Genomic DNA, 21,187 nt, shown 5'->3' with positions numbered 1-21,187 from the left:
CAATTCCCTTAGGTCACAAAATTGATGACTTGCTTTTCTAGCATCCACTGCATTTGTTTCAGGCAGCCAGTGCCACTTTAATTGATTTTTGTTTAAAAACTTTGTGGAGTGTAATGCAGAGGTTTGAGTCTCAACTGGACCTTAATTTCCTCATTTGCACAAAGTCTAATTCATATGGCTATGTAATATATATGAAAATGCTTTGTAAGCCTTATAAAATCTTGCTCCACAAAGTCCTTGGGCCAGTAAAATTATCAGCACCGGGGAGCTTATTAGAAATGCAGACTCTCAGATTCTACTCTAGACTTTATTGAATCAAAGTCTGCATTTTGACAAGACCCACAGGTGATTTGTATAAAATTAAAGTTAGATAAATACTGCTCTATAATTTTCTTGGAAGATTACAGATCAAATTCAGAAACTTTTATCTCAGGTTGGAGCCCCTTCAGATTTGAGCTTCCTTTGAACAAGAAATCTGTGTGCTCTGCTTTGCGATGTCAAGCTTTTAGACACTGACTAAATAAAAAGTTAAAAAAAGCACAACTTTCAGAAAACCTTTTTTGGTTTTCGTCTCTTTTTCCTCCTGGATATGGTGGTACCACAGCAGAGGGGAACACTCTTCTTACCTTTTTGCATACCAGGAATTGGGTGATCATATACACAGCGCCTGGTATATTCCACGTTCCACTGTTTCTAAAGCGCACACCTCCCCACTTTTGTTCATTTTGAAATTGGGATGCGTTAAACGATATAGTTTAATTGCCAGTGTTTCCTTTTTAGCAACACATAAAATGATGGTATGTCTTATAAATTGATGGTGTCTCAGATTTGATGAAATGTAATAATTGGTGGTGGCTTGATTCTGTACAGATATTTCAGAAAAGTCAATGGGACAGAGGGTTTAATAATTAAAGCCATAGTCTTTCCAGGGGGGAAAACATAAGCTATCCAGCAAATTTGAAGCTCTAGGGGGAGTGAAGGTGAAGGTGCGTGTGTCTGAGAAAGGCAGTGGGAAAAATGTGAAAATTAGACAAAATATTTAAAGTAATCTTTTAAAGGGAATTGCACATTCATGAATTGCCTTATTTAATATCTGAAACAACAACCCTTTGAGGTTGATGTTGTCCCTATGAATTTATAGATGAGGAAAATGAGGGTTAGAAGGGAAGTGGTGGGACCTGAATTCAAACTTTGTTCTAATTTCAGTTCTTAGCTATATTGCTTTTTACTAAGGTATATGCTACTCTGGTTTGTTTATTCGTTTCTCACAATACGATTATATTTAATATGTTAATTTAAAAGTAATTCACATGACTAGTAATTTCAAACTTTTACTCATTTTTTTTAATATTTGAAAATTTTTATTACTAGTGGAGCTACTGAGCTGCTGAACTTCAAAGAAAATTGACATTTTGGTGTTTTGGGGGCATTTTGTGAAAAACTGAGAAGTGTACACAGGAGAAACCAATATTTTAGTTAATGTTATGGCTTTAGGACTTGACTGTCAAGCAAATACACAAAAATATTGTTTTAGAAAAAAAGGGAAGAAAATTACTAATCTCATTGAATGTGACTTCTGCCATATGGAGCTTTGTGGTGGGATCTCTGCAATAGCAGGAAAAATTAAGTTCTCATTTCTCTGACTTCATTCAGAATTAATAGGTATTCCCTGAAATATTCCCCCTGTTATGTGAGGCTTTTGAGGAAGCTGAGCCATGGCTGGATGGACTGTGATCCGCGCTGTACCTGGTTCTTCTTTCTGTCTGCTCTTCTCTCGGTTCTTTGATATCTAGCAACAGAACATATTGTTCCATCTTTGTGTGGATCTGGGATCTGATCTCTCAAGAACCCTCCTTGGCCCTACTCTAGAGATTTTGATTGGGCTTGGCCTCTTTGCATTTTGAGCACTCTCTGAGGCCTGAATTTGGGTTACAGTTTTGGATTGTAATTTATCTAAAGGGAGCCTACAACAAAAGGATGCTATTAATCCTTCTTTGTTTTTTATTTCATTTATTCAATAGACTTTTTAAATATTAATATGTGCTAGGTAATATGTGACAAAAGAGCAAAACATACCCCTTGCCTTTAGGGTACTTATTTGGACTTGATTGTAGTGGTTCTCAATTGTGAGTGCTTATTGGAAGAGAAACTTTTAAAAACATTTGTGGGAGCTTCTACAGACCAGTTAAATCAGAATCTCTGGGAGAAAGCCCACTTGCAAAGTTTCAAAAAGATTGTGATGTTCAACACCAACAATAGAGCCACTCTGCATTGTGAAAATGACAGTGTCTCTGGGAGGGCCAGATTGGCTATACCCTTTTCTTTGAGTTAAACCACTTAGTTGGGAGCATTCAAGATTTTTAATCTTAAAATCACATATAATGTTATATAAGAAATATTATCCCAGTTCCTAGTTTTTACTAGTATCATATTTGTATAAAATGGTTTATACTTTATAATAAACTTTTGCATATGCATCATTTCATTGATGTTTACAACTACTCTGTTTTAAACAAAATGATCCCTGTTTTATAGAAAAGGAAACTAAGACTCAGGTTTAATGACCTGTCCAAAGTCCAATAAGTGTTAGCAGTTGAGATCGAGTATAGGTTCTATGCAATCTGGGTTAGTATTTTCCTAAAGGAATACTTTATCTTACACATTAAAAAAACTTTAAAATCTCATAAAACATACCAGCCCATTTATACCCTTCTTCTCTCTCTAGGGTCCCCAGATTTCTAAGAGACCATTTTTATGATCCTGAACCCTGTATTCTGTATTCTCTTTTAATAACAGACTTTTGACAGAATAGCTTCCTACTTGTGTTCTTGGTGTCATTCAGAAATCAGACTTCATGTCAACTATTTTAATTTAGGGCTTTTGTTGATTTACTGAACTTGTTAAAACCATGTACAGAAACGTGTACAAGTCATAAACGTTTATCTTCATGAATTTCTATCAAATGGAAACACCCACTGTAACCCATCCAGATCAAGTATGGAAGCCTTTCTTGGGTCCCTCACTGTCAAATAGGAGGAACCTACTGTTCTGCTGAGGCATTACTAGCCTAGTCAGAGTAGAAAACCAGGTAGCTATATTTTATATAAGTGGACTGTATAACATTGGCAAAAACCAGCCCATCCCAGGGATATCTTTGAAAATCTGCCCTTGGTAGTAAAATTGAGAATGTAAGTACCAGTGACTGAGTGTTCAGACCAGAGCCGTTGGCTGTTACAGAAGGGAAGCAGCTTCTCAGCAAGCCCTTGTGAAGGGTCACTGGGGAAAGATCATGAAGAACATTGAATTGGTGAGTGAGTCTCTTCTGGACCCAGATTTCTTGCTCGTTGGTGAAACTTCCTATTGCTGCTTTATCAAATTTCCTTCACATTTTTGCCTGTAGACCTTTTTTTTTTTTTTTTTTTTTTTTTTGCGGTACGTGGGCCTCTCACTGTTGTGGCCTCTCGCGTTGCGGAGCACAGGCTCCGGACACGCAGGCTCAACAGCCATGGCTCACGGGCCCCGCCGCTCCGCGGCATGTGGGATCCTCCCAGACCGGGGCACAAACCCGTGTCCCCTGCATCGGCAGGTGGACTCTCAACCACTGCGCCACCAGGGAAGCCCTGCCTGTAGACCTTTTGAACTCCTTATGAGAAATTGGAGCTGAACTGCTCCTCCTGAGCCAGTGACTTGATTTGTAGATTTGTGGGAGATTACTTAAATGTGTTGGTAGGATGGGATGATCCTTCTAATACTTTTTTTTATTATTGACATTAGTGGTGTCTAATTCAGGTACAGTTGTGTATCACCACCTCCTGGACTCTTACCCGATGATAAAGATAATGGGAGGATCCTTCTTATTTTATCAGTTCAGTTTTGCAGGATTTTTTTTGTCATTTCAGTTTTCTTTGTCATATTTTTTGAACTTCTGCCCAGCACAGTATTCAGTACTGGGGATATAAAAATGAATACATAGCTTCTGTCAGTTTTACCTTTGTAGGAGGAGGGAGCTTTTTTCTCTGGACATTTTGAAAGCTCTTTCTTTCTTTAGAATCCTGTCATATTCCCATATCTGGTTTGGGATCTCAATGCCATGCTTAATTGGCTGTCATTTACTCCTTTTGAACCAATAACAGTGTAATACTTTGAAGATGTAGAAGTTATATCTCATTTGCTGCCAAAACTATAGTTTACCATCTTGCTGCTACATAAGACTAAGTTTTATAAAACTATATCCTTTCTAAATCCCTTCTGGTATATGTTCCTTTATTCATACTAGCCATGAAATCTTTCTTTTTCTGTGTCTCATATGAACAGAGAATGATTTTGAAAGCAAAATGGGCTTTGAACTGGTAGTGGAAAGGTCTAAGATCGTCAAGGTCCCTGAGTCTGGTCTTTCTGGGCCAGAGATGGCTAAGAACTACTTTGAGAGCATCTTTTTATTTTGCATTTGTAGGCCTACCTACCCATTCATAACTGAGTGTCTGCTGCTTTAGCTTCCATTTGTGATTCCCCACCCCCCCCGCCCCCCAATGAAATTTGGTTGTGGTGACTGGAAATGCTGTGCAGTAGTTCTCATCATCTTCTGACTGGATCTTCCCTTTTACCAGGAGCTTTCTTTTGGTCCAGGTCTATTTGTTTCTTCCTTAAACCAGAAGTCAGTGATGGGGACAAGCAAGATTACCTCTCTCTAGTTTTACAAAAGCAAAATTACTTAACCCTTGGGTAAGGTTTTGCAAAGCTTTCTGTACCATGTCAAGTCACTATACCAAACCTTCTTTTCCTTCTGGAAATCAAGACATATTTGCTTTAAATGTCCATGTCTTAACTTAGAATGTTGGTAAGAGGAGACAGACTTAATTTCCTTAAAAAACAGGACATCAGTGTGCTTGGCACCACATCAGTTCTTTTAGGTCCAGTCTTTTAATCTTTGTAGTTTGAAGCACTTCAGAGATAAATTCTGTTGCATTAATGATTCAGCTTAACACGCTCTCATGTAGTCCCTGGTATGGGACAGGCAGTGGAAGGTAACTGGTAAGCACTTCTTAGAGTACTCTTTGTGAAAGAATTTCATAGTTAGATTTAACATGTTTTGAAGGATTAAAAAAAAATCAAGTATAGGATGTTTGGTGAATTATAGTTTCAGTAAACCATGAGATATTGGGTGGAACTGGGGTGGTGGTGGTGCAAATTAGCAGGGCATATATCCCAAGATGAAGTGTATATAGAGTAATCGAATTGGAATGATGTTAGACCACACTTAGCTCAATATTCAGAAGTAAGGGAGGAGTTTACATCGGCAGTGGAAGTAGGAAATTCATTTTGTAGGCTTAGTACATTCCAACTATACTATTAGCTGCCATTCCTGGGGCTTATTAGGAGTTGAGCTACTCTATAGAGTTAGATTTGAGAGCAGAGAAGTAGAACCAAGAGATATAAAGTTGTGGTTGGGCTTTGGGTAGAAAGGAAAAAAATGGGGTGGTGGGACACTGGGCATGATAAGACTGTCCTAATCTCTGTAACATAAATGTATGTCTGTCTCCCCCATTTGGCAAGACTTTTTGCAGTGTTCCTGCCTCTGTGTTGTCTGTTAATTAGATTGTAATGTCTTGAAAGGTCATGGACACTCTCCTGTTGTAATTAGCATCTAGTGTAGTCTGGTGTCCACAGTGGTAGCTCACTATTGTTAGTTGATGATGATTAGTGAAGCTGAAGCTATTTTTTAAACAGGGCCCAAGGGATGCAGACAGTGATGAAAACGACAAAGGTGAAAAGAAGAACAAGGGTACGTTTGATGGAGATAAGCTAGGAGATTTGAAGGAGGAGGGTGATGTGATGGACAAGACCAATGGTTTACCAGTGCAGAATGGGATTGACGCAGACGTCAAAGATTTTAGGTTTGTATGTTTTACACTTCTGATTTTTGAATGGGGGTTATGGGTTTTTGTTTTCATTCAATTTTATTTTGATTTTAGTTTTCTTTTTCCCTCCCTATGTGTCCTTTTTTATTATTGGGTCTAGTGTAGGCCATACCACAAAGATTGTAAATTAACTGGTAAGGTGGAACTTTCTAAAATTTGTCCATGCCTGATGTTTTGCCAAAACAATAGACTTCCCATTTGTATAGAGCTCTGTAATTTGCAGGATGATTTCATAAAGATCATTTCAATGATTCTCAAATATCAAAATCATCTGGGTTGGGTGCCTTGGGATTTCTCCCAAATCACTATCTGGGAGAAATCTTGGTTACTAATGGAAGTGTGTCATATGGCTCTGGTATGTTAGAGTGGAAGGAAAAACAGTTGAGAACTTAAGCATTCTTTTACTTGAGACTCATAAGCTCCCTTTGAGGTAGGCAGGTTAGGTACCATTTTCTTCATTTTGAAGAACCAGAGATGCAGCTCAAGTGGCTTGTTCTTAATCATATCCCTTCCATGGAGCCTCTCATTCCATCTCTGGTCGTAATTGATTTGCAGGTTTTACCCTTATAATTTTAATATGCACAGTAATAAAATGATACTGTGTTTATTCTTCATTTATGTAGCTAACCTTTAGTGATGGTATATGATTTTTTAAAATTTAAAAATCCTTAGTCACTCATGTATAGTTAAGAGAATTTAATTTTTAGTAATGTAATTGTAGTCTAAAACTAATGTGTGTGTACCTACACCCACACCCACCCACCCACCCACCCCTTATCCTAATAATCTACAGAGTCAAATTAAAATATATTTCGGGTCATTGTAGAACAGCGTTCAATTGTTTAGTCTTCCTAACCTAACTTTTGTATCTTGTGAGTGTAAAGAATTACAGTCTTTGGAAGAAATTTGAGACACAGAGAAATAAACATTTATCTAAGGTCTTTCAGATGAGTTTGGGTAGCCTCTCCGTCCTGAATCTCAAGCAGCCTGTGGCATTGTTTTGTGGTATTTGACTCCGGGACAGGTGGTAGCGGTAGGGTTTGTGTGTCTGTCAAGGAACATGACAAGAGCTTTCATTTGTACCAGCGATAAGATTTCCTTTAGGCTTAGAATGTAGTCACAGACTACACTTCCTGACTAGAATGTAATATTATTCTATATTAGTCTGAATTGGAATAATATAGTCCTGTAATCTTTTTACATAGGGTGATCATGTGTCCTGAATTACCCAGGACAGTATTTGTTTATACCTGTGTTCCAGGGTATTTCTTAACACTGCCCTTTTTTTTGCTCTTAGGAGTGTCCTGGTTTGGATGATAAATTACATCCTCATATTACTTTTAATTCTTAGAGTTGTCTCCTTAGCAGGGGCTTATCCTAGATATGAATTTATTTTGTACTATTTTGTAATGGTCTGCTTCTGGTTTCTTAGAAGGGGAAAAGGGGAGACAGTTTTATCAGTGGCCAGTGGTACCCAGGAAATGCACACACACAGAATTTTCACCTATTAAAAAAATATTTTTTTGAAATAGAATTATTCTCAGATGTGGAATTTCCCCTTAGAAACTACTTTGTCCATTGACTCTGTTTAAAGAGTAGATGTTGCTTTTGGGGGGCATATTTTACTACCTGTATTTTGGGATCTCTGTTTTCATGGATGCCACAGGCAGTGATTTTTTTCCCCAGGTCATCCAGTGTTCCTCAAATCTGGGCCCCTTGGTTAAAGGGATTGTAAATTAATAGCAGTTGATGTAAATTTAAGGGGTGGGTTGTGGTGGAGAGGCAGGCAATAGAAGAGTCATTTTATAGGATAGAACATGTAAGCACCAGAAGGGTCTCCAGTCATTTTGTAGAAATAGTTTTAAATACTATTGGTAATGAGCTGTGTCAAGCACGTTGTCCTTACACTTAGGTTACTGTAGTGTCCCTCCCCACTCAAAATAAGGTTTAATGCCCTTTACTTTCTCTGTTTAGCCGTACCCCTGGTAATTGCCAGAACTCTGCTAATGAAGTGGATCTTCTGGGTCCAAACCAGAATGGTTCTGAGGGTTTAGCCCAGCTGACCAGCACCAATGGTGCCAAGCCTGTGGAGGATTTCTCCAACATGGAGTCCCAGAGTGTCCCCTTGGACCCCATGGAACATGTGGGCATGGAGCCTCTTCAGTTTGATTATTCAGGCACGCAGGTACCTGTGGACTCAGCAGCAGCAACTGTGGGACTTTTTGACTACAATTCTCAACAACAGGTACTGTGTGTGTCTCTGTCACTCTCTCTGCTCTCCCTGCAGCCAGCACATTATTCAAGTAACTGAGAATGGGGTAATGGGAGGAGGGTGGCATTATTTTAGGCCTTCGATAGCCAGTCCTTATTAACCCAACAGTGATGTGGATTACAAAGCCTCTGCACCTTCCCCTCCAGAAACTTATTCCCATGTTGAGGTTTATTGGCAAGAGACCACCCTGCTCTGTGTACTTCCTTTGGCTCCTCTCTTTCTTCAGGGCCTGGGGAGGGGATGTGGTGGTGTTACCTCTTGTAACACAATCCTCTTGAATGTTAAATTAATTCACTGAAGATTAATGTGATTGTACTGCTGTTGGGTTTTGTTTTTAAAATAGTAAACTCTGTTGTCTGCCACTGTCAGGAGTCCAGTGCCAGATGTCTTATTAGTCCTGTCTTTTAATTAAGTGAGTTACTGCAGGTAACAGACATACGTGGTACCTTTCAAAAGAGTTAGAATGTAATTAGGGGAAAAACACAAATCATGCGACATAAAATCGGCAGTGAAATGACCTGGCTTTTCTTTTATTATTCATAAGTCTTTGGAATATATTGTATGTGTGCCTTCTGGTTTTGAAGGCATGGTATGACTAACTCTAGGGTTTACTGATTCTTCTGTTTAATTTTTTTTAAAGGAAAATTAGCTGTCTGAATTATAAAATGGGGGTAGGTAGCCTCCTGATCATGTTAAGTACCACAGGTTCTCCTTTGTGGCTACAAGCAGTTTGATGGGCCATGACTTTCTGATACTCCTTAATTTTGGAATATAAATATAAACTTCTAGGTTTGAAAGGTTAAAATATCATTTTGAAGTTTAGAAATTACATATCTGTAATTTTTTTCTATGGGGAAAATTGGCTTATGGTCTTTGTAGATCAGTTGTACCATACTGTCCCTTTAGTTGTCATAAATGCCTGATTTTAAATGAATTTTGATTGATAGATGATTGGATAATAAAGTTAACCATGTGAAGTTTACAAAAACAAACCCCTTTAAGGGATGATGTGATGTGCATACTCTGTGCTCATATCAGATGGATGTATTAGGTTTAATTAACCAACTCTTTCCAGAGAGAAAGTGAACTAAAAGTGTACACTACTCTCCCTGTAGTTCCCAGTAGTTATGCTCGCCTTTCCATAGGAATTTGACTTCCTGTGCTTTTTGTCTTCTTCTTTATGTTTTCTCACAATGAATCCTCAAAACAGCACTTTTGAGTGAAGCCAGAAATTACTTCAGATGCTGAGGAGATAATAGACTTCAAGATACTTTGTGTCACATCAGCAAACATAGGGACACACTGTTACTGTGTAGACTTCAACTTGTTCAGCTTAGAACATTAATGTGGTAATTTCTCTATCTAAATTGAGGTATGTTAAGTGCAGGCTGATTCTAATCAGTTTCTTCTAACCTAGTTATCTCAAGAAGTTTTATCTGAATTCTTTCTTTTACTCTGTCTCATTGGTCTGAACTTCCCCTAGCAACCCTTAGAACTCTAGTCGGCTTTGGTTCTTAGCTTCCATTCCCAATCTAACCCAATCTAACTCTTTGCTTGTTACTGAAGAAGTGTTTATTTAAGAAGTGTTTGGGCTTCCCTGGTGGCGCAGTGGTTGAGAGTCCGCCTGCCGATGCAGGGGTCACAGGTTCGTGCCCCGGTCCGGGAAGATCCCACGTTCCGCGGAGTGGCTGGGCCCGTGAGCCATGGCCGCTGAGCCTGCACATCCGGAGCCTGTGCTCTGCAACGGGAGAGGCCACAGCAGTGAGAGGCCCGCGTACCGCAAAAAAAAAAAGTGTGTGTCTCCAACCTCTTATGAATGAAAATCTGATTCTCTTTCATATAACTGTTCTTTACCTCATAATCAGAGCTGGGATTCTCTTGATTTATTGATCTTGGGTTTCAAAATAATTCTATCAGTTTTTGAGGAGCCTGGATAATTATTAGAACTTGAACAGAAATGTACTTTTGCATACCCACAAATAGTTAACACAATTAAATCAAAGACAGCACCCACTCAGATTTATAAAACCTTGGGTGCCTTTACCACGTATCCCATTTCAGCAGTTTTTGGATGTTAACGTCATTATTTTGCAGGTTAAACTATTGTTGGGTTCTGACTTCCCATGCATGTCTTGGTTGCTGCAGTATAGGGACATTGTTACACAGGTACACCATCATCATAGGATGTGATCATTGTTACTTTGTCCCATGGGCTCATAATTCTTGCTATTCTGAGTAGATGGCTGTACACATTCTTGTACTTGGCAGCCTAATAGCATGCCTGGGAACCATTGGCCCAAGACTCTTCAAGACCCTTAACTTCCCAAAGGCTCCAGCATAAAAGCCAGTAGTAATTAAGAAGGAAGGATCCTTGCTCTACTGTGAATCGGTGTTTGTTCCTACACTTTATCCTTCTAATCTTTTTTACCCTTTTGGTTTTCGTTAACGTTTTATTCCCTTTTCTACTAATTAAAATGGTTCTCATTCTTCAAGGTCCAGTGCTGTTACCTTTCTTGATTTCCAAATCAAAAAGTTGTCATGTCTGTCTCCTTTGAACCCTGTAGTGCTTTGTGCTTCCCTTAAGAAAAGGAGTCATCGTGTTCTGCTTTGTGTTATGATTACATGTCCTCTGCTAGATTGTAATCTCCTTAGAGGGTAAGGTGGGGTCTTGATTCCTCTGTGTCCTCTGCTTTGCTTTAGTGGACCAAATTTCCAGGGAACCTTTTCCATACCCTTATTATATTATCTCAGAACATCCCCCATATTTAATATACTTCCCCAAACTAAAATTGGAAACTAGCCTTCTAAGAGGTCTGGAGGCCACTCTTTGAGGCCTTGCATCTATTCTAATATGTGAGTCATTTAGGTCTAGCCCAGTAGATGTACCTCATAGACAAATAACTGGACCTGTATCATATCCAGTAAATTTACCTCCTGAATCAGTATTTAACCTTTTTACTGTCAGAGCCCTCTTGCCATCTGATCAAAAGCCATAGTCCTCTCATCACAAAAACATAATTCTTTTGACACTCTATTTTGTGGATAACTTCAGGGAGATCACAGATCTGTGGACTGCAGGTTATAACCTTCTGTTCGCATTTTTTGTTGTCACCTGTAGCCAAGCATATCTTTCATGAATGGAACGGGCTCCCCCAACCCCATGGCTCTCAGTTTAGTTATTATGGCTCATTTGGTCATTTAAATAGTACAAGGAAATACTGCATGGCAAGTGATGAGACCATGTATGCCCGTGTCCTAGGGAGAGCACACTCTTAACCTGGGGAAGGAAGGACTTATGGAAGAGGTGGATCTTGAGCTGTGCCTTGCAAGACTTGTTTATACCAGGAGAAGAATGAAAATTCCAGTGGAGGAAATAGTAAACTAAAGGCTTAAAATTAGAAATGAACATATATGTGTTCAATAGATAATGTAGAAACAAACAGTCACCCTAGCTGGTAGTTGAGGTTGAAGAAAAGTGACTTGTGGGGTTGCATAGACAGTGTTGTGAGTCTTACCGACTTAGCTGTGCTGCCTTATGATCATTAACAAGACATTTTTAAGAAGTAATGACTTAATTATCATGTTTTAGTTTTTCTGTGCTGAGTGTTAGCTTAGTAGCATTCTTTTGCCCATATTAGTCAGTTAACTGTTGACTGTTGTGTCCTTCCAGGAACTTTAGGTTTTGTCCATAGAGAGCAGAGCTAGTGTTCATAGAGTGACTATCATACATGAAACAATTATGGAGTGGTTGAGGAACTAAGTGCTAAATTGCTTGGTCGAGGATCCTGTCAGACCAGGGGAGGGCTCAATGAGGACCAAGTTTGCATAGGCCTAACTTGAATGACACGTGGAATGTATGTATATTGCTGCAGTTAAGAGAACAGAGGTATGGAGATGGAAATGACAGTGGTGTGGTCATTGGTTGACAAGAGTAGAAGATACAGGTAGAAGGTAAAAAGGAGATAGATGCATTTGGTTATTGAGTCCAGGTCACAGAGGCCTTGAGAGCCACAACTGAGTACAGACAATATTAATGATTGTGAGGATTGAACCAAAGATCTAATGTGGCACATATTTTTCTGTACATTTTTATCATGGCTTTCTTAAACGGGCATCAGAGGATTTTTTTTTTTTTTTAAGTTCTGAGTTATTTGCTATAATTGGTAGGGTAGCTTTGTGCTTTTATGTTTGAAAATTGACAAAATAAATAATTCCTTCTTGTGTCCTGTTTCATTTCATTTTATTTCATTTGGTGTAATAAGTTGGTTTCATAAAACTTAATATTAGCTTATGTTTAGACACATAATATAAAGCAGCCTGAAAATACAGAAAAGGTAATTCTCATTTAATTTATTACAATCTAACTGTACTTAGGGATATTTTGGTTTTGGATAGTTAAATTACTTGTCTAGCCACTGTTAACCATAAACTTAACCTGAGATGTATTTAGAGCAGGGATTCCTTTTTTGGTGCCATGAACCCCTTAGCAGTTAGGTAAGATCTCAGACTGAATTCTCAGAATACTGTTTTAAAATGTACAGTGTAAGTGGGATTACAGAGAAAGCCAATTATATAAAAATAGCTATAACAATATTTGACAACAAATTTGTTTGACAGCAAATTTGACAACAAATTGAACAGATTTGCTTCTTTATCATATGATGCATGAGATAGAGGTAGTTGTACTAGCCATCATAATGAGCATAAGCAAGATTTTGAGATGTCTAACAATCATAAAGTAACATGAAAGTATATATGATTTCTGTTGGTGATTAAATCACAGATTTGTGGCTAAATTTAATGTGGTTTGTTGCCTACAATAATAATTGAAGGACATGCTAAATTTCATGACAATAAAGATAACTTTATCTGCCCCAGGTACAAAGATCTGGGGTTAGGAACCCCTAATTTTGGGTAGTTTGAAATGCTCATTGATATCTCTTTCCTCATTTTCCCCTCATTGTCTTCTCTTTAATCCTGGAAAACAAAGTGAACAGCTCACATATACTGTGTTCATACCATTTTGTGTTTTGATGCTTGAGCAATATTCTTTATTTTAATAAATAGCTATGCAATTATCTATATTTACCTAAGTATACTTTAGAAAAATATTACTAGGTTTCATTATATTACAGTCATATGTAACAGAAACCAAAGCCAAGATTGGTAATCAGGTGGATTAATCTGGTTAATTGTTGATATTCTTTATTTAGGGTTCAGTTAATATAAAAATAACCCAGTGATGTGGCATGTTGTACAAAATTGTATACTCTAACCTGTTAAGCATGAATTTTAAACAAAGAGACAGTACTCTGAAAGCCCTAGTCAGATGGCAGAGGAAATTGGCATGCATTGCTTTTTAAAGTGTGGTAGTGATTTAAATGTCATTCTTATGAGACCAAGTGTGTGCATAGTTTTAATATAGGTGTTTAAAATTCTTGGCTTTCTTTTCACTTTATAAATAAGAGGAAGATTATTCTGTCAGTGTCATGCATACAGTCACTGTTAAAATGCTGACTTTAGCTAGCAGTTAGGTCAGTTGAAACTTACCTTTATTGTTACTTGACTTGTTTGCTTGTTTGCTGACTTTGCTGAAATTTTAGAATATGATTTTTCTCAAAAGATTAACTTATTTGATGGAAGGATATATTTTTCCTCACCTTATCTATAAATCATTATTTTGGAATCCAATTCTTATTCTGCTAAAGAAATATGAATTTTTTGTTTTTTAAAAAATTGGCGGCATAGTTTGTATGTACCTGTTATTATAATTATTAGTTGATTATTGCAGCTGTTCAAATAACCTGGTCAAAAATGAACTTTGATCTAGAAGCTTCAGACAGTAGCAAACTTTCACAAATTTCATAAACTGAGGACTAGCTCCAGGATATAATTTTTTCTTAAAAATTTATAGCCCCACTATTGATGTAATACTCGTAGTGTTTGAAAGGCTTTTCTCTGTGAATTCTGACAATAGCCCCATGAGGTAGGGCAGCTATTATATTTTTATAGATTTATTTTATTTTTTTTACAATTTACTTGGGCAGAATTTATTTATTTATTTTTATAGATAAGAAAATTAAGACATCATGACGCTTAACAGACTTAACTGAAGATCATATACTACCAGCTATGCAAACATCTTTGTTTTGGTTTCTAGCTCCTAGCTGTTTGCTTTGGACCTAGTACTAGAAACGTAAAGCCTTTTGATGCATGGAGTATTCAACTGCATTCTTAGTTTTTTCTGCAAGGAGTATGTTTTAAAAAATACTCATCGACAACAAAAACTAAAAAGGTTTTTCTTTCTTCCCTTTTTGTGACCTGACGGCAGCTGGTGCTCATGAACTCAGTGGGGTTTTGACTTTAACACTGACTCAGAAGAATCTTGCTTTCTGCTTTCCTTGTCCCCATCCTGGGCTGCTGTACTGGGTGATGAGCTTAAGAGGTGGCCCACAGAAGGGCTTTGTCCGTGTGTGTGGGTGCTCTCCTCATTCATCAGAAAGAATACCACATATAAAGGACTTTCAGGTGCTTTATGTGTATTGATTTTAATACTTAGAACAACCTTATGAGTTAGACAAATCTTTATCGTCCCTGTTAGAGGAGGAGAGTAAAGCACAGAGGTTTTCCTGCCCAGTGTCTCACACACACAGTCAGTGGTAGAGCTGAGACATGAATGCAGGCTTTCTGGCCCCAGACTCTCTGCTGTTGTCCTCTCTCGACTATGTATATTGCCTTAAACTGGGAAGAAGCCAGGCCTGGCAGTACATATTATTTTGGGGGGAGAAAGGATAGTCTTTGACATTGGCTAACTCCATATTTAGACATTACTCTTCCAGATTCTGAAAACTCAACAACAATGTTTTTATGCCAGCAATTGTTATTGATAACAATAGTAGTAACAGCTGTCTCTTATCAGGTGCCAGCGGTATGCCAGTCACTATGTTGGGTGTTTTTGACTGCCTGGAATCACTTCTGGAATATAAACCATGCAGGGTATCTTTTGTTAGTTCATATAGTGTCAGAGAAGGGAGTTAAACAAGCTTGCTTGTGTGGTTCCAAATTATGCCTTCGGGATTTCTTATTAGGAACCTTGATAAGCTTGAAATAGTTGACATATTTTCCCCTGCATTCAGTTTCTTGAATAGCTTATGAAATCTCCCTAAGTAAATGGCAATAAATTGTGGCACATTTATCATTATACTGACCTTAAAGTAAGCATTTTCCCCAAGTTTCACAGTATTGTGTTTCTCAGTTATTATTGGCTTACTCTGAGAAAATCATGAAAATGTTGACAGAGTTCAGCACTTTGCCCAGCAGATGGCATTTGTATGAGTTTTTCAGGATCCTTTAGAATCCATCACTTGCCAGTTACCCAGTTTTGTTTTGAATAACCTGTATTTCCAGTTAATATTGGACCATTTACATAAAGAAAATGTGCTAGAATTGCTGTAATCTATACTATAATCAAATCTGCCTGTTGTCAATGCATAATTTACTTATGTTAATTGTTTATTGCAAAATGCACTCAAAATAATTCCTTCTTTTTTTGCCATAATCACTGAGATATTAACCAGCTCTCAAGCGCAGGATATATGGGTGCTTTTATAAAAGGGCCTATATGTTTTTAGTTAAAAGTAATAGTCCCGGGCTTCCCTGGTGGCGCAGTGGTTGAGAGTCCGCCTGCTGATGCAGGGCACACGGGTTCATGCCCTGGTCCGGGAGGATCCCACATGCCGCGAAGCGGCTGGGCCCGCGGGCCATGGCCGCTGAGCGTGCGCGTCCGGAGCCTGTGCTCCGCAACGGGAGAGGCCACAACAGTGAGAGGCCCGCGTACTACAAAAACAAAAACAACAACAACAACAACAAAAAGTAATAGTCCCTACTCTCGGTGGTAACATGGTAGTGAGGACCACAGACTGATGTAATGCGGAATGATTATTTTATTCACACACTATGTATTTATATGTATGTTTACAGATACAGTGCATACGTGTAGTGTTACATGAAATGTTAAAAGCATGTGAAGTGAGGATAAGTCATAATGGAATGGTATTGGAGTACTGTTTTCAGTTAATAAATCAAGATAACCTCAAGAGTTATATTCTGAACACACTAGTACCCTTACTTCCCTAACTCCATGTTGCAGCGCCTGGCTAATAAGTGCTCAAAAAAATGTTTGTTGAATGAAATGAGTTTTTTTATTTGCAGCAGGCCCAAGAAGGGTAGAGGGAAGAGGCTAGCATGAGTGGTGTCTGAGATGTTAAATAGTTCAAAAGGTTTTAGGCTAGGAAAATTCCAGAGATCCATTGAAGGGACAGTAGATGTTTAGTGGAACTGTGACGTATTTTCACAACCTTGGAAAAAATTTTTAAACAACTTTCCACTATTTTACTTGTTTCCTGTCTCCTGGCTGCCTGTCTTGTGCGGGGTGGGGGAGGAGCTGTTGGTAGGAGCACTACAGAGGCACTGTCCTTGAGGTGAAACAGAAACAAGCCTGGCAATGATCACAGGGTGTAGTTACCAAATAGTACTGGTCCGCTCCCTTCCTGGAGTGAACAGTTGTTTTGATATGTTCTTTTTTTTTTTTTTTTTTTTTTTTTTTTGCGGTACGTGGGCTTCTCACGTTGTGGCCTCTCCCGTTGTGGAGCACAGGCTCTGGGATGCGCAGGCTCAGCGGCCATGGCTCACGGGTCCAGCCACTCCGCGGCATGTGGGATCTTCCCGGACCGGGGCACGACCCCGCGTCCCCTGCATCGGCAGGTGGACTCTCAACCACTGCGCCACCAGTGAAGCCCCTACTCTGGTTTTTAGAAAGATAAATATATAGAAAGAGAGGTAACAAGTACAATTGGCCAGTATGTTCATAATATTCACCTTTTAAAAACAATTTTTTTAAATCAGTCTACTCACATATTTGAGGCACAGAAGTAACCAGATCATAGAATAAAGTCCACCACCTAAGATAACATTAAAAGTTCAGTTGGGGGCTTCCCTGGTGGCGCAGTGGTTGAGAGTCTGCCTGCCGATGCAGGGGACACGGGTTCGTGCACCCGTCCGGGAAGATCCCACGTGCCGCGGAGCGGCTAGGCCCGTGAGCTATTGAAAAGTCCTGTAGAAAGAGCAGGTAGGTTGAAGGTCCTCTGTAGGGAGGTCCCATCAGTAAATTCTCCTAGTCTGATTTCAGAAAATAATGAAGTCTTTAGTATAACCCCTTGGAAGGAGGCACGTCAGGGCAGTCCAAAATCAGGAATCCCCTACTTTGTACCAAAACTATTCATATTAAAATGTATGAACATTTTATTCAGTGCTGTGTTCCTAGTTCCTTGCACAGTACCTAGCAGGTGTTGTTTCATAAATATTTGTAGAATGAATGAAAGAATGAGTGATTGACTTTGTAATAAGAGAGAATCTTGGGATATTCTTGTCAAAACCTTTGAACTCCTTTCCTTGGGAACTTAACAGTGTGCTAGGTCTGAGCTCATAATCCAAGTTTCGTTAGTAGCAGCTATACTTCTGTTTTTTTTTTTTTTCTTATGTATAAAAGAACTGGTATTCTAGGAAACTCGGGAGTCCCCCCAAATTGCACAGTTGTCCAATTTACCCATTATGATAAGCCACTAGTTGAGGAAGGTATCCAATATTATTTCCCCAAGAAGAGGCAGCCAGAGGATGAAATGAATACTCCAAAGTGTGAATAGGTGAGAATTAATTCAAAATGTTTGTGGGGTTCGTAAAAGAACTGAAGGGAGGTAACAGCACTTGGTGCAATGTGGTAAGTCATTTGTAATATACTCATTTAGTTTTTAAGTTGCTCTGGATCAGGCAGCAACCTCAGACCTGGAATAGTTCTTAGGGCATTTGTATGTATGTTTGTGGTTCAGGGGACATATAACCTGTGAGTAGTTAGCACATGGGAACTAGGCACACCAAACTGAGGTAAAGCAAGAGGGAAAAAGGAACTATGAAGCATCACAGATACCAAGGGAATGGAGTAGAACATGAGAACATTTTTGTTTAAAGCATCCTGTCTAAACAAGGGTTTATGGAAATTTTTATTCAGAGAGGTTTTAAAATTATTTCACAAGACAGGTTCTCTAACCTCATCATGTCCTTTTCTTCCCTCAGCTGTTCCAAAGACCTAACGCACTTGCTGTCCAACAGTTGACAGCCGCTCAGCAGCAGCAGTACGCGCTGGCAGCCGCGCATCAACCCCACATTGGTAAGTCCTTGAGCCGAAAGCTCCCTTATAGGGGTGGCCCCATTTTAGGATAGCGGCTGCTGTGGAACCTAGCAGACTGATTGTCAAAGTCCAGACAAATCCCTCAAGGTACAAATAAATGGCCTCTTACTCTTGTGCAGTTGTCTTTAGCAACGTTCTTATTTTTCTAGACCTCAACTGATAAGATTTCTTGGTATCCAGTTATTGCTCTGCCTCAGCTGTTTCAGTATTTAAAGTATTTACTGTAGTAGTGACTAGCATCAACTCTCTTGGTAGGTTTGGATGAACTCAAATAACAGTAATTTTGTGCTTGTTGGGCTTGTGTAGACTATGGATATATGAATGTCACATCTTATTAAGTAGCAAGTAGTACCTATAAGCCTATTTTCCAAGTAGCATGTATTGAAAATTTTAAAAAGTATTATCATATAATTACTGGTTTTTAAAGTACAGTAGCTTTGCCCGTTTCCTGTTGCACTTATTAATGTTTTGATGTGCATATTTTTGTCTTATTGCCTAGACTCCCTGCACCCCTCCCCCACTTTTTTCAGGTCTCTTTGAAACAAAGTGCTATACAAGTAGAAATTTTTTTTTTAAATGTGTTAAAATGACACGATTGAATAGATAGAAGATCACCAATCATGGATTGTGGAATGCTGTGGAAGAAAAGACTTGCTTCCAACCTAGATATACAGGTGACCCTTGAACAACATGGGTTTGGACTGCACAGGTCCACTTGTATTCAGATTTTTTTTCAGTAAATGTTCTACAGTACTACTTGATCCTCGGTTGGTTGAATCGTTGATGCAGAAATGTGGCTATGGAGGGCTGACTTTAAAGTTATACATGAATTTTTGGCTGCGTAGGGGTCGGCACCCCCTAACCCCTGCTTTGTCAAAGGGTCAACAGTATTAAGTCTAGGCATAAAGGCCTTTGCTTGGATCTTACTTAATTTATACTTGTAGGTAGTAGTCTTTATAAATATGCATGCATCTTCTTTGAGGAAAACTGGAAAATTGTTTAAATGGAAATAAATCCTTCTATCCCATTACAAAGTCTTTTAAATTGCTTTATTTTAGCCTGTTGTAATGTAATTTTGATAGTCCTTTAGAAATTGTGCTGAATTAAAAACTGCATAGCGGTTTTAATTGTACGTCTTTAGCAAAGGCTAAAAAAAATAGACGATAGATGTCACCATAATCTTTAGTACAGGGATTATTTTATCTTCTTAAAATCCTTTTTAGTCTCAACCTATCCTATCTTCTCTTTTTTCTTTTTTTCCTCACCTACAGCCTGGAATGATTAGCCAAACTGTGTAGGTGTTTGGTAGGGCTGCAGTTTTAGTCGTTTGTTTTTACTGACAGGTATGTTTTCAGCAGGTTTAGCTCCCGCTGCGTTTGTTCCCAACCCATACATCATCAGTGCTGCGCCCCCAGGGACGGACCCCTACACAGCTGGATTGGCTGCAGCAGCGACACTAGGTGAGACATTCTGTCACACGAGGGATTTTCTCACCTGCTAAAAAGTCATTTTGATGGGCACGCATTCTTTATACTCTTTCACAAATCCACGTCTCCAGTGGAGATTTCTCTCCTGATTTCCAGGAGCATCTGTCGGCCAGTTAGACATCTCTGCTTAGCTGTAACCTCAGACGTGAACACATTTAAAGGCAGGTTAATCAGCTACCTCCTGTATAGTTTTTATTTTTCGTTTTTTTTTTTTTTTTTTAACGTGGTGCAAATGCCTTTAGGCCACTTCCTTTGTAAATTAATTAATTAATTTTTATTTGACATATAGTTCATTTACAATGTTGTGTTACTGTATAGATATTTTTGATCCACTAAGGCACCAGTTGCTCATATATATTTCGGGAATTTCTCCTCTTGCTCAGGTCTTCCTACTACCTCTAGTCTACCCTAGTCCAGGTCTGTTTAATCTTTACGTAGACTTTTACAGCTGTTCTCTCTTACGTGCTTTCTTTTTAATTAATTAATTAATTAATTAATTAATTTTTGCCTGCATTGGGTCTTTGTTGCTGTGCATGGGCTTTCTCTAGTTGTGGCGAGCAGAGGCTACTCTTTGTCGTGGTGCACTGGCTTCTCATTGAGGTGGCTTCTCTTGTTGCGGAGCACGGGCTCTAGAGCCCACGCTCAGTAGTTGTGGTGCAGGGGCTTAGTTGCTCCGTGGCATGTGGCATCTTCCCGGAACAGGGCTCAAACCCGTGTCCCCTGCATTGGCAGGTGGATTCTTAACCACTGCGCCACCAGGGAAGCCCCTCTCTTACATATTTTCAATTTTCTTCCTTCCTTCCCCTTCTTCATCCACCTAGATTGTTCAAGAAAACTGTCTCAACCACACATCTTACCCTTTTATCCTTCTACTTAAAACCTTCATTGATTTCTGTCTTACCCACTCTAATATAGCATACTGCAGTCAATGTCAGTATGGCTGGTCATTCCAAACTACTTGGGTGGTGGTGGTGATGGTGGGTGGTGGGTTGTTCCTTGGAATCAGTGTTTCTAAGGAACTGCCATGACGTTATGAGGATTAGTGAGGATTTGGACCCACTATGTATAGGGATCTCTCCACGACTATATGGATGTCTCTACATGTGCACCACTTTCTCCCCCTTCAAATTGGATCCCACTGGCTCATACCGTACATTCTAGCCACACTAAATTGATTTTAGTTTGCTACACATACCACACTGGTTTAGGCCTCTGCGTCTTTGGACATTATGGTCTTCTTAGTCCTCTAGAGTAAACTCTTTCCTCA

At 39.0% G+C, this 21,187-nt stretch overlaps 1 protein-coding gene across 6 annotated transcripts in view; it reads left to right on the top strand.

The window, feature by feature from the left end:
• Window positions 1–21,187, top strand: part of PUM1 (pumilio RNA binding family member 1) — a 129,811-nt gene that overhangs the window by 59,691 nt on the left and 48,933 nt on the right. For 4 of the 6 annotated variants that reach the window (XM_007448786.1, XM_007448785.1, XM_007448789.1 and 1 more), the window contains 4 exons: window positions 5,728–5,894; window positions 7,893–8,163; window positions 18,319–18,412; window positions 19,792–19,893. In XM_007448786.1, coding sequence (XP_007448848.1) covers window positions 5,728–5,894; window positions 7,893–8,163; window positions 18,319–18,412; window positions 19,792–19,893 — 634 coding nt within the window. Of the gene's footprint in view, window positions 1–5,727; window positions 5,895–7,892; window positions 8,164–18,318; window positions 18,413–19,788; window positions 19,894–21,187 lie in introns of all 6 variants that reach the window. The other 2 variants (XM_007448787.1, XM_007448784.1) reach the window with 1 other exon arrangement.

This window comes from Lipotes vexillifer, unplaced genomic scaffold, assembly GCF_000442215.2.
Source record: "Lipotes vexillifer unplaced genomic scaffold, Lipotes_vexillifer_v1.1 scaffold969, whole genome shotgun sequence".
NCBI classification, from domain to species: Eukaryota; Metazoa; Chordata; class Mammalia; order Artiodactyla; family Lipotidae; genus Lipotes; species Lipotes vexillifer.
This window is presented reverse-complemented; position numbering and strand designations above follow the sequence as displayed.